Source organism: Haliotis rubra, unplaced genomic scaffold (assembly GCF_003918875.1).
Source record: "Haliotis rubra isolate DU_JTF1 unplaced genomic scaffold, ASM391887v1 Scf919, whole genome shotgun sequence".
NCBI classification, from domain to species: Eukaryota; Metazoa; Mollusca; class Gastropoda; order Lepetellida; family Haliotidae; genus Haliotis; species Haliotis rubra.
Window position 1 is genome coordinate 273,416 of NW_025767656.1, and position 16,157 is coordinate 289,572.

Below are 16,157 nucleotides of genomic sequence, written 5' to 3' on the forward strand. Positions count from 1 at the left end.
GACGCTGTTCCCAAGTACTGACTGTCCTGGGACGTTGTTACTAAGTACTGACTGTCCTTGGACGCTGTTACTAAGTACGGACTGTACTGGGACGTTGTTACTGACTGTCCTATGGGTTGAGGCAATCTAGACTAATCTAATGAAAGACTCTTTTTATTTATCGTATAGGGTCTGGAGAACACGGGTAGTGTGCTGATAATGAATGCTTTACGATTACTTAACAATCATACCTCTATTAATATGTTCACATAGTAGATTTAGAGCAGGACTGGATTTGCAGGTTGTGGCACGTTCAGCATAAGCATGATGAGTTTGTAAGCAGTTCATTGGTTGAAATCAGATAACTGACATCACGTGACTCATTAACCCCCGACAAATGTGAGAAAGTAGTCTTTGTTTCAATATCTCAACGCCCGTCCGTCGTGGTTGTAGGTGGGCTGTGTGTGTTGGCTGGTACGTCCAGACACGACAGATTGTCTGCAGAAGAAACAAAGACAGCAATTAATGTTCGCAACCCAGTTACATAGTCACATGAAATATCCGATTGTACTGGGAGACAGAGCGACTCCAGGACGGGCTGGCACTGTGTACCTTCTCCCTGTTTAAGGGTACTGGAACATGCTCTATTGGATGAAGATCTGGACTCCGACGGGCCAAAGAAGAGTTGCTGCCAACTCTTAACGTGGTGAATTACCAACGTCTCGTGCATGTTACGGCCTAGCATTGTCGTCCATGAAGACCTTGTATGCAGAGGATGATCATAGAAATGTGGTACAACAACCCTGTCCAGGATGTCGGTGATGTATCATTGTCTATTCACATTCCGTCTGATTGTCTCCAGGTCAAGTTTAGAGTCACCATAAACAAACCTCTACCTAACGGCACTTTCTCCAATATACTCCGTTGTACATATGCCGTGTTTATGAGGCGCCAAACGACATCTATACCACCAGTCATGCACGAACAGAAGAAATCATCTTTCGTCCGATCAATGTACACTTTGGAACGTAAACGTGCAGGATCATTTACGAAGATGCGTTTTTGCGCTGTGCAATCGTTCCATGTACACAAACCAGCATAATAATGGCAAAAATATACAAATCAAACACTAATTTTGAAAAATATCTGAAATTTCATAGATCAATATCCCCTCTGCGTTTCTTTATGGGGAGAGGATAATTATAACATAAATGGCTTTATGGAGTTAACAATTATACGTGTTGCGATACTTTTTCCATGTGTATATTTATAAGACAACATCCACACCACTAACATAAATCGAAACGCACCATTTTACGGTGGAGATATTCAAATGTGTTTGCAAATCTTTCATCAGGTTGCATCCTTTGCTGTGAAATGTCTGGCCTTTGACATGGAGCTTTGTATGATAACCACAACAAATCTTCACTACTGTACATTGTGTAGTTACTTACGTGTAGAGGTGCGCAGATTGTCGGTCCGTTTGTACGGGCAGGTTCCTGCTCATTGTCGAAACACGACCATCACTGGTCATCTCGATGTCATCATGTCTCACGGACCTGCATACAGAACCACGTGTCAGTGAGTCGTGTCTTCAGATAGAACCACGTGGCAGTGTGTCGTGTCTGCAGATAGAACCACGTGGCAGTGTGTAGTCTGCAGATAGAACCACGTGGCAGTGTGTAGTCTGCAGATAGAACCACGTGGTCCAGTGTGTAGTCTGCAGATAGAACCACGTGGTCCAGTGTGTAGTCTGCAGATAGAACCACGTGGTCCAGTGTGTAGTCTGCAGATAGTCTGCAGATAGAACCACGTGGTCCAGTGTGTAGTCTGCAGATAGAACCACGTGGTCCAGTGTGTAGCGGAACCACGTGGCAGTGTGTCGTGTCTGTAGACAGAGCCACGTATCAGTGAGTCGTGTCTGCAGATAGAACCACGTGGCAGTGTGTAGTCTGCAGATAGAACCACGTGGCAGTGTGTAGTCTGCAGATAGAACCACGTGGCAGTGTGTAGTCTGCAGATAGAACCACGTGGTCCAGTGTGTAGTCTGCAGATAGAACCACGTGGTCCAGTGTGTAGTCTGCAGATAGAACCACGTGGCAGTGTGTAGTTTGCAGATAGAACCACGTGGCAGTGTGTAGTCTGCAGATAGAACCACGTGGCAGTGTGTAGTCTGCAGATAGAACCACGTGGCAGTGTGTAGTTTGGAGACTACACAGTATTTCTCCGGCAGCATATCTACGCACTATTCCAGCAGTATATCTGCGCACTATTCCAGCAGTACATGTATATCTATGCACTATTCCAGCAGTATATTTACGTACTATTCCAGCAGTATATATACGCACTATTCCAGCAGTATATCTACGCACTATTCCAGCGGTATGTCTATGCACTATTACATCAGTTTATCTACGCACTATTCTAGTAGTATATCTACGCACTATTCCAGCAGTATATCTACGTACTATTGCAGCAGTATATCTACGTACTATTGCAGCAGTATATCTACGCACTATTTCAGCAGTACATGTATATCTGTGCACTATTCCAGCAGTTTATCTACGTACTATTCCAGCAGTATATCTACGCACTATTCCAGCAGTATATCTACGCACTATTGCCGCAGTATATCTACGCACTATTCCAATGGTATGTCTATGCACTATTACATCAGTTTATCTACGCACTATTCCAGCAGTATATCTACGCACTATTCCAGCAGTATATATACGCACTATTGCAGCAGTATATCTACGCACTATTCCAGCGGTATGTCTATGCACTATTCCAGCATTATATCTACGCACTATTCTAGCAGTATATATACGCACTATTCCAGCGGTATGTCTATGCACTATTACATCAGTTTATCTACGCACTATTCTAGCAGTATATCTACGCACTATTACAGCAGTATATCTACGCACTATTGCAGAAGTATATCTACGTACTATTGCAGAAGTATATCTACGCACTATTCCAGCTGTATATCTATGCACTATTACAGCACTTATCTACGCACTATTCCAGCAGTTTATCTACGTACTATTGCAGCAGTTGGATATCTACCTGGTCAGACAGTCAATGATTGAAATCGTGTGTAGTTCAGTCGGGATTCGAACCCAAACCCTCAGAGTCAGGCACCTAATTGCCAACACACAAAGTCAGCCGCCTATCCCGCTCAGCTACCGCGACTTCCACAAAAATGGAAGTCGGACAACTGGTAGTCTAGACTGCGGACTTTATGTACCCCTCTGGTAAGTGCTAATTGGCACGGCTCCCACAGCCAAAAGCTATGATTACACAATGCCTTTTAGAAAGTGATCAAATGTAACATATGTTATATTTGGGATTACAAACTTTCTTAGTAAAGTACAAATTCTGGCGATTAGGTGCCTGATTCTGAGGGTGTGGGTTCGAATCCCAGATGGGACTCAACTAAAAAAGTACTAGAATTAATACTTTACTAAGAAAGTGTAATTCAAAGATAACATATATCTCGGGCTCCACAACACGCATTGATTGGGGACATGGGTGCCACGACGTGTCTCGGGCTCCACAAAACGCATTGATTAGGGACATGGGCGCCACGACGTGTCTCGGGCTCCACAACACGCATTGATTGGGGACATGGGTGCCACGACGTGTCTCGGGCTCCACAACACGCATTGATTGGGGACATGGGTGCCACGACGTGTCTCGGGCTCCACAACACGCATTGATTGGAGACATGGGTGCCACGACGTGTCTCGGTCTCCACACCACGCATTGTTTGGGGCCATGGATGCCACGACGTGTCTCGGGCTCCACAACACGCATTGATTGGGGACATGGATGGCACGACGTGTCTCGGGCTCCACAACACGCATTGATTGGGGACATGGGTGCCACGACGTGTCTCGGGCTCCACAACACGCATTGATTGGGGACATGGGTGCCACGACGTGTCTCGGGCTCCACAACACGCATTGATTGGGGACATGGGTGCCACGACGTGTCTCTCGGGCTCCACAACACGCATTGATTGGGGACATAGGTGCCACGACGTCTCTCGGGCTCCACAACAGGCATTGATTGGGGACATGGGTGCCACGACGTGTCTCGGGCTCCACAACACGCATTGATTGGAGACATGGGTGCCACGACGTGTCTCGGGCTCCACAACACGCATTGATTGGGGACATGGGTGCCACGACGTGTCTCGGTCTCCACAAAACGCATTGATTGGAGACATGGGTGCCACGACGTGTCTCGGGCTCCACAACACGCATTGATTGGGGACATGGGTGCCACGACGTGTCTCGGGCTCCACAACACGCATTGATTGGGGACATGGGTGCCACGACGTGTCTCGGGCTCCACAACACGCATTGATTGGAGACATGGGTGCCACGACGTGTCTCGGGCTCCACACCACGCATTGATTGGGGCCATGGATGCCACGACGTGTCTCGGGCTCCACAACACGCATTGATTGGGGACATTGGGGACATGATGCCACGACGTGTCTCGGGCTCCACAATACGCATTGATTGGGGACATGGGTGCCACGACGTGTCTCGGGCTCCACAACACGCATTGATTGGGGACATGGGTGCCACGACGTGTCTCGGGCTCCACAACACGCATTGATTGGGGACATGGGTGCCACGACGTGTCTCGGGCTCCACAACACGCATTGATTGGGGACATGGGTGCCACGACGTGTCTCGGGCTCCACAACACGCATTGATTGGGGACATGGGTGCCACGACGTGTCATGTGCTCCACACCACGCATTGATTGGGGACATGGGTGCCACGACGTGTCTCGGGCTCCACAACACGCTGTGCAAATTAAGGTGGGTTCCTAAGGCGTCTCAGTGTCAAAGGAGCACGCGTTCGAATCCCAAAGAGGCCCTAAGTGTTGGTTATATGCTTGTCCGCACATTCACGTGCTCAGGTCAGTCAATACTGAACAAACTTTATTGATAACAGCTTCTGTATTTCGTGACTGCGACGTTTCGATGTAGATTCTTGTACCGTTGTCAAGCAGGAATGGTAATTGAAGAAGAGGAGATGTATATATACTGAATGTAACAAAGACACCAACATAATTTTTTTAAAAAGTACTGTCGGAAATAGAAAAAAACCAACTGTTTTTAGGCTGTTACTCTGTATCCCTACAATTGACAAATTTACAAAAGGCATATATCGAAATAACCCACATCGGCCTAACTGGCGTCACAAGCACAAGGGGTCATCTCAAAGACATTTTATGCTTTTCCATGTGTGTTGAATATGTCTCATGTATTGATTAATATCTAACGTGTCTTTCTTTCATTACGTTTATGTTGAGATATGTAAAATGGTATGATAGCCGTGGGAACTCTTAACTCAGTCATCATATTAAATATCTCAAAATATAAAGGTGGCATGACCACCTGAAGATCGACAGGACTGGATATTATTTGTAAATTGTTATGACATACCGTTTGCTTCCCGGTTTAATTCCACTAAAGGAATATCTTATCTCAGCGTATATCTCTATCCCCCAGTCCGACCCCAACCACCGTCTGCGACACCCGTCCTGGATTTGCTTTTGAGACGATCCCCTGCTACCTGTTTCTTTTTATAGTGATAGTGAGATTCCATAGTAGCTACATCCTTCAAAGTTTCAGTTATAAAGTTATTATTTTTTACGTCAGCTATCGTTTATAATGAAGCTAAGTTTAATTTCAAACGGGACGTTTAAAAATTGTTCTTTGTAATATAATACCATCGCACACTAAAAATGCATAAAGCCATGGTCTGTTCCAAATAGTCGCTTTGGACTTGGACCCGAATTGCTCATTTCTGCACTAATCTCTCCTCAGTAAAGTCCTTTTTCTACGTTTCCTATCTCCCTACCACTGAGACTGTAGGCCGAACTTAGTTTAACAGATATTTCACACTTACACATATTAAGTACATAAATGGGGCGGTGGGGTAGTCTAGTGGTTAAAGCGTTGGCTCGTCACGCCGAAGACCCGGGTTCGAATCCCCACACGAGTACAATGAGTGAAGCCCATTTCTGGTGTCCCTCGCCGTGATATTGCTGGAATATTGCTAAAAGCGGCGTAAAACCAAACTCAGTCAGTCAGTCAGAAGTACATAAATTGTAGATATCAATGCGAAAAAACAGTTTCTTTTCTATTTGCGACAGTACTATAACATAATACTCTGAGCAGTGAGCTGATGAAGCCAGTGAGTGGACAAAGGGAAGGCGTGGAAGCCAGAGATATACAAATAAAGGAGCAGTTTAAACAGGAGATATTCATACAATAGATTGGGCTTGGTGGAAGACAAGGAGTGCATCATACAATAGATTGGGCTTGGTGGAAGACAAGGGTGCATCATACAATAGATTGGGCTTGGTGGAAGACAAGGAGTGCATCATACAATAGATTGGGCTTGGTGGAAGACAAGGAGTGCATCATACAATAGATTGGATTGGGCATCATACAATTGGGGTGGAGACAAGGAGTGCATCATACAATAGATTGGGCTTGGTGGAAGACAAGGGGTGAATCATACAATAGATTGGGCTTGGTGGAAGACAAGGAGTGCATCATACAATAGATTGGGCTTGGTGGAAGACACAAGGAGTGCATCATACAATAGATTGGGCTTGGTGGAATCAGACAAAGAAGACAAGGAGTGCATCATACAATAGATTGGGCTTGGTGGAAGACAAGGAGTGCATCATACAATAGATTGGGCTTGGTGGAAGACAAGGGGTGCATCATACAATACAATAGATTGGGCTTGGTGGAAGACAAGGAGTGCATCATACAATAGATTGGGCTTGGTGGAAGACAAGGAGTGCATCATACATCATAGATTGGGCTTGGTGGAAGACAAGGAGTGCATCATACAATAGATTGGGCTTGGTGGAAGACAAAGGGGTGCATCATACAATAGATTGGGCTTGGTGGAAGACAAGGAGTGCATCATACAATAGATTGGGCTTGGTGGAAGACAAGGAGTGCATCATACAATAGATTGGGCTTGGTGGAAGACAAGGAGTGCATCATACAATAGATTGGGCTTGGTGGAAGACAAGGAGTGCATCATACAATAGATTGGGCTTGGTGGAAGACAAGGAGTGCATCATACAATAGATTGGGCTTGGTGGAAGACAAGGAGTGCATCATACAATAGATTGGGCTTGGTGGAAGACAAGGAGTGCATCATACAATAGATTGGGCTTGGTGGAAGACAAGGAGTGCATCATACAATAGATTGGGCTTGGTGGAAGACAAGGAGTGCATCATACAATAGATTGGGCTTGGTGGAAGACAAGGAGTGCATCATACAATAGATTGGGCTTGGTGGAAGACAAGGAGTGCATCATACAATAGATTGGGCTTGGTGGAAGACAAGGGGTGCATCATACAATAGATTGGGCTTGGTGGAAGACAAGGAGTGCATCATACAATAGATTGGGCTTGGTGGAAGACAAGGAGTGCATCATACAATAGATTGGGCTTGGTGGAAGACAAGGAGTGCATCATACAATAGATTGGGCTTGGTGGAAGACAAGGAGTGCATCATAAGCGGATGGAACGAAGTATCCTTGGTCACGGCTGATGGTGGGCTTTTGATGTGGATGGCTTTGGTGAGCTTACGTTAAGGGAAGTCCGTTTGGTTGTTGGCAAGAATGTTAATGCCAGACCACTCTATATGGTGACTGGGGTTTGAGAAAGGCACACTCTGAGAGAGGGACGCTCTGAGAAAGGCACATTCTCAGAGAGGGACGCTCTGAGGGAGGGACGCTCTGAGGCAGGGGCACTCGGAGAGAGGGACGCTCTGAGAAAGGGACGCTCTGAGAGAGGGACGCTCTGAGAAAGGCACGCTCTGAGAAAGGGACGCTCTGAGAGAGGGACGCTCTGAGAAAGGGACGCTCTGAGAGAGGGACGCTCTGAGAAAGGGACGCTCTGAGAAAGGGACGCTCTGAGAGAGGGACGCTCTGAGAAAGGGACGCTCTGAGAGAGGGACGCTCTGAGAAAGGGACACTCTGAGAGAGGGACGCTCGGAGGGAGGGACGCTCGGAGACAGGGGCACTCGGAGACAGGGACGCTCAGAGAAAGTCGGGTTATTGTTACATGACTTACCCCCGTTGTCCCTTGCCGCTGCTCCGACGGTAGCAGATGACCTTGACGATGATGAAAGCAGCGGCAAGCACGCCGCCGACGGCCCCAGTAATTGCCATGATGGTGTTGGTGACCTTCCGCTCACGGTAGATCAGTGCTAAACGTAAAAAAACATGGCCTAAGCACAATGAATACCAATGAATCCAAATTTGTAAAGATTAAGAAAACAAAGTTCTTACATTGATAAAGAAGAAACACGTTCTGTATCAACTTTATGAACTGAGTAGATCGCTGGAACTTAGTAAATATCTCATGGCTGACGATTTGCTTCATCGTCGGTCCCGGAATGACACGAGTGATAAGGAATGACCTTAAGTCCTCCAACGACTTCATCAAGTGCCCCTGTAGTAACACATTCGTCAACCCGATTGTCAACCCTTAACATTGACGTGGTACCAACTCCGTGGTATTTCTCCGATGTCAGGGGTATGGGATACTAAAGTACTGTCGGAAATGCTAGAAAAATGCTTTTTAGCCTTAATATCTTTAGGAAGGTGATAAATGTATTATGTTGTCAAAATATCAACTCACCTATAGTCTACCTAATTTTTATTTCAATTGATTTAACATTCCCATGCATTTAAAGGGCAGTTTACAGGAGAGAATTTGGTATCAAAACAAGAACTTAAGATTTTTTCTGAGTTCAACAACAGAAATCTTAAATAGTCTTTACATTTATGCTAATAATACAGGTGGTGTAAAAATATAAATTAACGTTTTTCTTAAACAAATAAATGTTGAATGTTTGTGTTACTCTACTTAATTATCGTTTCTTTATTGAAGAAATATTAATATAAATGTTAAGTCTTGATAAAGATGTTTCCCGTCATGCATGCACATCTTTATCACAGCGTCCACTATGGCCAACTATTTGCAGGCGATTGTTGCAAAGGTTTATAAGTTGTTTGTGCTTGAAAAAGACAGAGGTAAACCTTTCATTAGGATAGAGCTGTTGGTATGTCTTACCAACAAGTTTACAATTGTAAACAAATCAGACGAGACAGGGACCGTCTCAAAAGCAAAACCGGGACGTAAAACCATCCTTGACAACTTTGACAAGGGAGTACTTAGACGGGCGGTCTACAAACTTTAGGAGAAGAAGAATATATATGTTCTAAAGAAGCTACACCAGTGACTTCGATAAATTTTTGGCCAGTGTTCACAACTAGATTCAACTGACCGAATTACATCCATATTTTTGCAATGAAATATACTGTTGACATGCAAAACATTTATTAAAACGTTGCACATTTCTACAATCAATCGATAAGATAACACAAGTGATAGGATTCTTTCCAATTTACAGTAATTCGTATGTTTATTTCACAACAAACACACATACACAAATGATCCCTTACATAACCAATACGTATACTATACGTACACATATTCAACATATTGAAGAAGACATCTATTGAGATGACCCCTAGCCCGAGCGTGTGCTCAGGTGTCAATTTCACCTGTCGATACCGTGTATGCTGTTGAGGTAACACAGGCAGTTAATGTTTGTATCAAATAACGTCCCACTACCCCTTTTTTTACTAAGCTTTTGGTATTTTCATCAGTAAAAACGCATTTTAGGGCATGTCTCACAAATTATTCCCTCGGTCTACATTAGGTAGATGTTTCTTAAAGTGATATTTGTTTTTTAAGTAACTGTAATACCTCTGAATTTTAAATATAAGTCAAAAAGCATTTTTCTAGCATTTCCGACAGTACTTTAATCTCACACTTATGTTCAGCCACTTACGGACACACTTGGTCTTGGGGAGTTTCCATATGCCATTTTTACATGTGGCCTTTACATCGTCCTGTGGGATGAACGCCTCAGAGACACACTTCACCGGCAGAGAGACAGCGGTAGCCGTGTAGGAGGTCGAGTCGATCGTCAGGTTACGCTCGTTTCCTTTCGTCACAACCAATAGAGCTTTCGGAGGCGGACATTCTGAAACAAAACATGCCACCATGTGATGCTACTGCTGCTGTTGTCTGTCTCACATTACAAACATTCCACCATGTCATGCTACTGCATGCTGGTGTTGCCTGTCTCACATTAAAAACATGCCACCATGTCATGCTACTGCTGCTGTTGCCTATCTCACATTACAAACATGCCACCATGTCATGCTACTGCTGCTGTTGCCTATCTCACATTACAAACATGCAACCATGTCATGCTACTGCTGCTGTTGCCTGTCTCACATTACAAACATGCCACCATGTCATGCTACTGCTGCTGTTGCCTATCTCACATTACAAACATGTCACCATGTGATGCTACTGCTGCTGTTGCCTATCTCACATTACAAACATGCCACCATGTGATGCTACTGCTGCTGTTGTCTGTCTCACATTACAAACATGCCACCATGTCATGCTACTGCTGCTGTTGTCTGTCTCACATTACAAACATGTCTGTCCACCATGTGATGCTACTGCTGCTGTTGCCTATCTCACATTACAAACATGCCACCATGTCATGCTACTGCTGCTGTTGCCTGTCTCACATTACAAACATGCCACCATGTGATGCTACTGCTGCTGTTGCCTGTCTCACATTATAAACATGTCACCATGTGATGCTACTGCTGCTGTTGCCTATTTCACATTACAAACATGTCACCATGTGATGCTACTGCTGCTGTTGCCTGTCTCACATTTTAAACATGCCACCATGTGATGCTACTGCTGCTGTTGCCTGTCTCACATTACAAACATGCCACCATGTGATGCTACTACTGCTGTTGTCTGTCTCATATTACAAACATGCCACCATGTGATGCTACTGCTGCTGTTGTCTGTCTCACATTACAAACATGCCACAATGTCATGCTACTGCTGCTGTTGCCTATCTCACATTACAAACATGCCACCATGCCATGCTACTGCTGCTGTTGCCTGTCTCACATTACAAACATGCCACCATGTGATGCTACTGCTGTTGTTGCCTGTCTCACATTATAAACATGTCACCATGTGATGCTACTGCTGCTGTTGCCTATTTCACATTACAAACATGCCAACATGTAATGCTACTGTTGCCTGTCTCACATTATAAACATGCCACCATGTGATGCTACTGCTGCTGTTGCCTGTCTCACATTACAAACATGCCACCATGTGATGCTACTACTGCTGTTGTCTGTCTCACATTACAAACATGCCACCATGTGATGCTACTGCTGCTGTTGCCTGTCTCACATTACAAACATGCCACCATGTGATGCTACTGCTGCTGTTGCCTGTCTACAAACATGCCACCATGTCATGCTACTGCTGCTGTTGTCTGTCTCACATTACAAACATGCCACCATGTCAAGCTACTGCTGCTGTTGTCTGTCTCACATTATAAACATGCCACCATGTCATGCTACTGCTGCTGTTGCCTGTCTCACATTACAAACATGCCACCATGTCATGCTACTACTGTTGTTGCCTGTCTCACATTACAACAATGCCACCATGTGATGCTACTGCTGCTGTTGCCTGTCTCACATTATAAACATGCCACCATGTGATGCTACTGCTGCTGTTGTCTGTCTCACATTAAAAACATGCCACCATGTGATGCTACTGCTGCTGTTGCCTGTCTCACATTACAAACATGCCACCATGTCATGCTACTGCTGCTGTTGTCTGTCTCACATTACAAACATGCCAACATGTGATTCTACTGCTGCTGTTGTCTGTCTCTCATTACAAACATGCCACCATGTGATGCTACTGCTGCTGTTGTCTGTCTCACATTACAAACATGCCACCATGTGATGCTTCTGCTGCTGTTGTCTGTCTCACATTACAAACATGCCACCATGTCATGCTACTGCTGCTGTTGCCTATCTCACATTACAAACATGCCACCATGTCATGCTACTGCTGCTGTTGCCTGTCTCACATTACAAACATGCCACCATGTGATGCTACTGCTGTTGTTGCCTGTCTCACATTATAAACATGTCACCATGTGATGCTACTGCTGCTGTTGCCTATTTCACATTACAAACATGTCACCATGTAATGCTACTGCTGCTGTTGTCTGTCTCACATTATAAACATGCCACCATGTGATGCTACTGCTGCTGTTGCCTGTCTCACATTACAAACATGCCACCATGTGATGCTACTACTGTCTCACATTACAAACATGCCACCATGTGATGCTACTGCTGTCTGTCTCACATTACAAACATGCCACCATGTGATGCTACTACTGCTGTTGCCTGCTGTTCACATTACAAACATGCCACCATGTGATGCTACTGCTGCTGTTGCCTCGTGTCACATTAGGCAAACTCACATTACATTACATGCCACCATGTGTATGTCTGCTACTGCTGCTGTTGTCTGTCTCACATTACACATTACATGCCACCATGTGATGCTACTGCTGCTGTTGTCTGTCTCACATTACAAACATGCCACCATGTGCTACTGCTGCTGTTGTCTGCACATTACAAACATGCCACCATGTCAATGCTACTGCTGCTGCTGTTGTTGTCTGTCTCACATTACAAACATGCCACCATGTGATGCTACTGCTGCTGTTGTCTGTCTCACATTACAAACATGCCACCATGTCAAGCTACTGCTTCATTACAAACCTGCCACCATGTCTGTTTGTCTACACATTACAAACATGCCACCATGTCAAGCTACTGCTGCTGTTGTCTGTCTCACATTACAAACATGCCACCATGTCATGCTACTGCTGCTGTTGTCTGTCTCACATTACAAACATGCCACCATGTCATGCTACTGCTGCTGTTGCCTGTCTCACATTATAAACATGCCACCATGTGTACTACTGCTGCTGTTGCCTGTCTGCTACATGCTGCTGTTGCCTGTCTCACATCACATAAACATGCCACCATGTGATGCATGCTGATGTCTACATTAAAACATGCTGTGATGCTACTGCTGCTGTTGCCTGTCTCACATTACAAACATGCCACCATGTCATGCTACTGCTGCTGTTGTCTGTCTCACATTACAAACATGCCACCATGTGATTCTACTGCTGCTGTTGTCTGTCTCACATTACAAACATGCCACCATGTGATGCTACTGCTGCTGTTGTCTGTCTCACATTACAAACATGCCACCATGTGATGCTACTGCTGCTGTTGTCTGTCTCACATTACAAACATGCCACCATGTGATGCTACTGCTGCTGTTGTCTGTCTCACATTACAAACATGCCACCATGTGATGCTACTGCTGCTGTTGCCTGTCTCACATTATAAACATATCACATACATGCATTTGTTTCACACGATAACCTCGACAACCGAAGGAGGAAATCAGAGACAAAAACATTTCAAATAATCTGTCCTCAAATGCCAAGGCTTGAGATGCCAGTACACATGTACAGTAACAAACAGAATGGCGATACAGCATGGCCACCCCAAGACTGTGAAGGACATTCCACGGTCAGGACAACCTCAGATATCCCGGTGTGACGACTCTGATCTAATGGACATTGAAGGACATTCCACAGTCAAGACAACCTCAGATATCCCGGTGTGACGACTCTGACCTAATGGACATTGAAGGACATTCCACGGTCAGGACAACCTCAGATATCCCGGTGTGACGACTCTGACCTAATGGACATTGAAGGACATTCTACAGTCAGGACAACCTCAGATATCCCGGTGTGACGACTCTGATCTAATGGACATTGAAGGACATTCCACAGTCAGGACAACCTCAGATATCCCGGTGTGACGACTCTGACCTAATGGACATTGAAGGACATTCCACGGTCAGGACAACCTTAGATATCCCGGTGTGACGACTCTGACCTAATGAACTTGGAATGCAGTGTCCCAGGGCCTCCTCTACAAAATGGAAGCATCTTTGCAGCGGGGTAGAATGATGTCTGACCAGAAGGAAGGGTCACAGAGCTGAGGCCGTCATCCGCGCACGAGGAGGAAATACTTGCCGTTTACTTAACCTTTGAACGGGGAATCTCATCTTGAGACTCAAAGTAACATCGTATTCAGAAAGTCTTCAGCTAAAGGGGATTTGTGTTGGGGTGAAAATATATCAAGTGGCTGTGCTTAGCGTTCTATGTCGCGATTAAAACCTAACTTCAGCTGACAAAAATGATGTCTTTCTTGTTACAGAGTCTGTCTTGCAGATCATATTCACTCCATTATTCAACCAGTAATGTCATTAATTTTTATTCATTAGAAATATACCAAGGTGTGCTTACTTTTTCCGGGTTTGACAGAAATGTGTCAACCTGGTTTCACTCACTCACAGTTTTATAAGGGAGCATATTATGTCCTACTTACGTGTTGAAAGGACGCCACCAGCATTTCTGACACAACACAGGGCAACGACGGTCAAAGAGAGGTAACTCCAGACGGGGAAATCACCAGGCAGCCCCATCATCCGAGGTCATGAACTGCAGATACAGTGAGAACAAGGCATGGTATGAACAATACTGATATACTCAAGGGTTAGTATCAGCTGGAGACAACAAGAATACTGATATACTCAAGGGTTAGTATCAGCTGGAGACAAGAATACGGCAGTATCGGCCGCACAAACACCCGGATACATACCACATGTACACATCTGCATTCTGCTGGATGATAAAAATATATTTCCATCTTGGCATTTCACTTTCGTCATCATTAAACTTCGAGGAGGAATATGAGTGTGTGGGTATATGAATGAACGGGCAGCCTGGGTGTGGTGACAATGGCACATGTGGGTGAGTGTGGAAAGACAGATGGTAGAGGCATTGAGGTTTGTGGGACTGGAAGTTGTGAAAGGAGGAATATGACGGAGGGGCTGCTCGTGGATACACTGAGATGGCAGGTTTAAATAGTGTGTTTCACGCGTGCTCCACCTACCCTAGTAGACCTGCATTGTAGCTATCTCAACTTCCTGATTCCCACAAGCAACATGGACGGAGTCCTGATCAACGAGATAACGTGTCTGACATACCGTAAGACCTTCACTACACTATCTCTCACGTAGCCTTCTGTCTCTACAACAGGCAGTGCAACCTGAGACTATACCACGTGGATCCTTCTGTCTCTACAACAGTCAGTGCAACCTGACACTATACCACATGGATCCTTCTGTCTCTACAACAGGCAGTGCAACCTGAGACTATACCACGTGGATCCTTCTGTCTCTACAACTATCAGTGCAACCTGACACTATACCACATGGATCCTTCTGTCTCTACAACAGCCAGTGCAACCTGAGACTATACCACATGGATCCTTCTGTCTCTACAACAGCCAGTGCAACCTGAGACTATACCACATGGATCCTTCTGTCTCTACAACAGGCAGTGCAACCTGAGACTATAAGACATGGATCCTTCTGTCTCTACAACAGCCAGTGCAACCTGAGACTATACCACATGGATCCTTCTATCTCTACAACAGCCAGTGCAATCTGAGACTATAAGACATGGATCCTTCTGTCTTTACAACAGCCAGTGCAACCTGACGCTATACCTCGTGGATCCTTCTGTTTCTACAACAGTCAGTGCAACCTGACACTATACCACATGGATCCTTCTGTCTCTACAACAGCCAGTGCAACCTGAGACTATACCACATGGATCCTTCTATCTCTACAACAGGCAGTGCAACCTGAGACTATACCACGTGGATCCTTCTGTCTCTACAACAGTCAGTGCAACCTGACACTATACCACATGGATCCTTCTGTCTCTACAACAGGCAGTGCAACCTGAGACTATACCACATGGATCCTTCTGTCTCTACAACAGCCAGTGCAACCTGAGACTATACCACATGGATCCTTCTGTCTCTACAACAGCCAGTGCAACCTGAGACTATACCACGTGGATCCTTCTGTCTCTACAACAGCCAGTGCAACCTGACACTATACCACGTGGATCCTTCTGTCTCTGTCAGTTCAACCTGAGACTATACCAGGTGGACACTTCTGTCTCTAGTGCAACCTGAGACTATACCACGTGGACCCTTCTGTCTCTACAACAATCAGT

General features: G+C 45.2%; 1 protein-coding gene across 1 annotated transcript; it reads right to left on the bottom strand.

Moving 5' to 3' along the window:
* Window positions 1–137: 137 nt before the first annotated feature.
* On the bottom strand, window positions 138–15,102 carry LOC124264289. Its single transcript, XM_046699030.1, has 6 exons — window positions 15,022–15,102; window positions 14,455–14,567; window positions 9,906–10,100; window positions 8,117–8,252; window positions 1,434–1,538; window positions 138–477 (listed from the first exon to the last, which is right to left on the bottom strand). Exons 2-6 carry the CDS (start codon window positions 14,552–14,554, stop codon window positions 399–401), a joined length of 615 nt encoding a protein of 204 aa, XP_046554986.1. The 5' UTR covers window positions 14,555–14,567; window positions 15,022–15,102; the 3' UTR covers window positions 138–398.
* Between the last annotated feature and the right edge of the window lie 1,055 nt (window positions 15,103–16,157).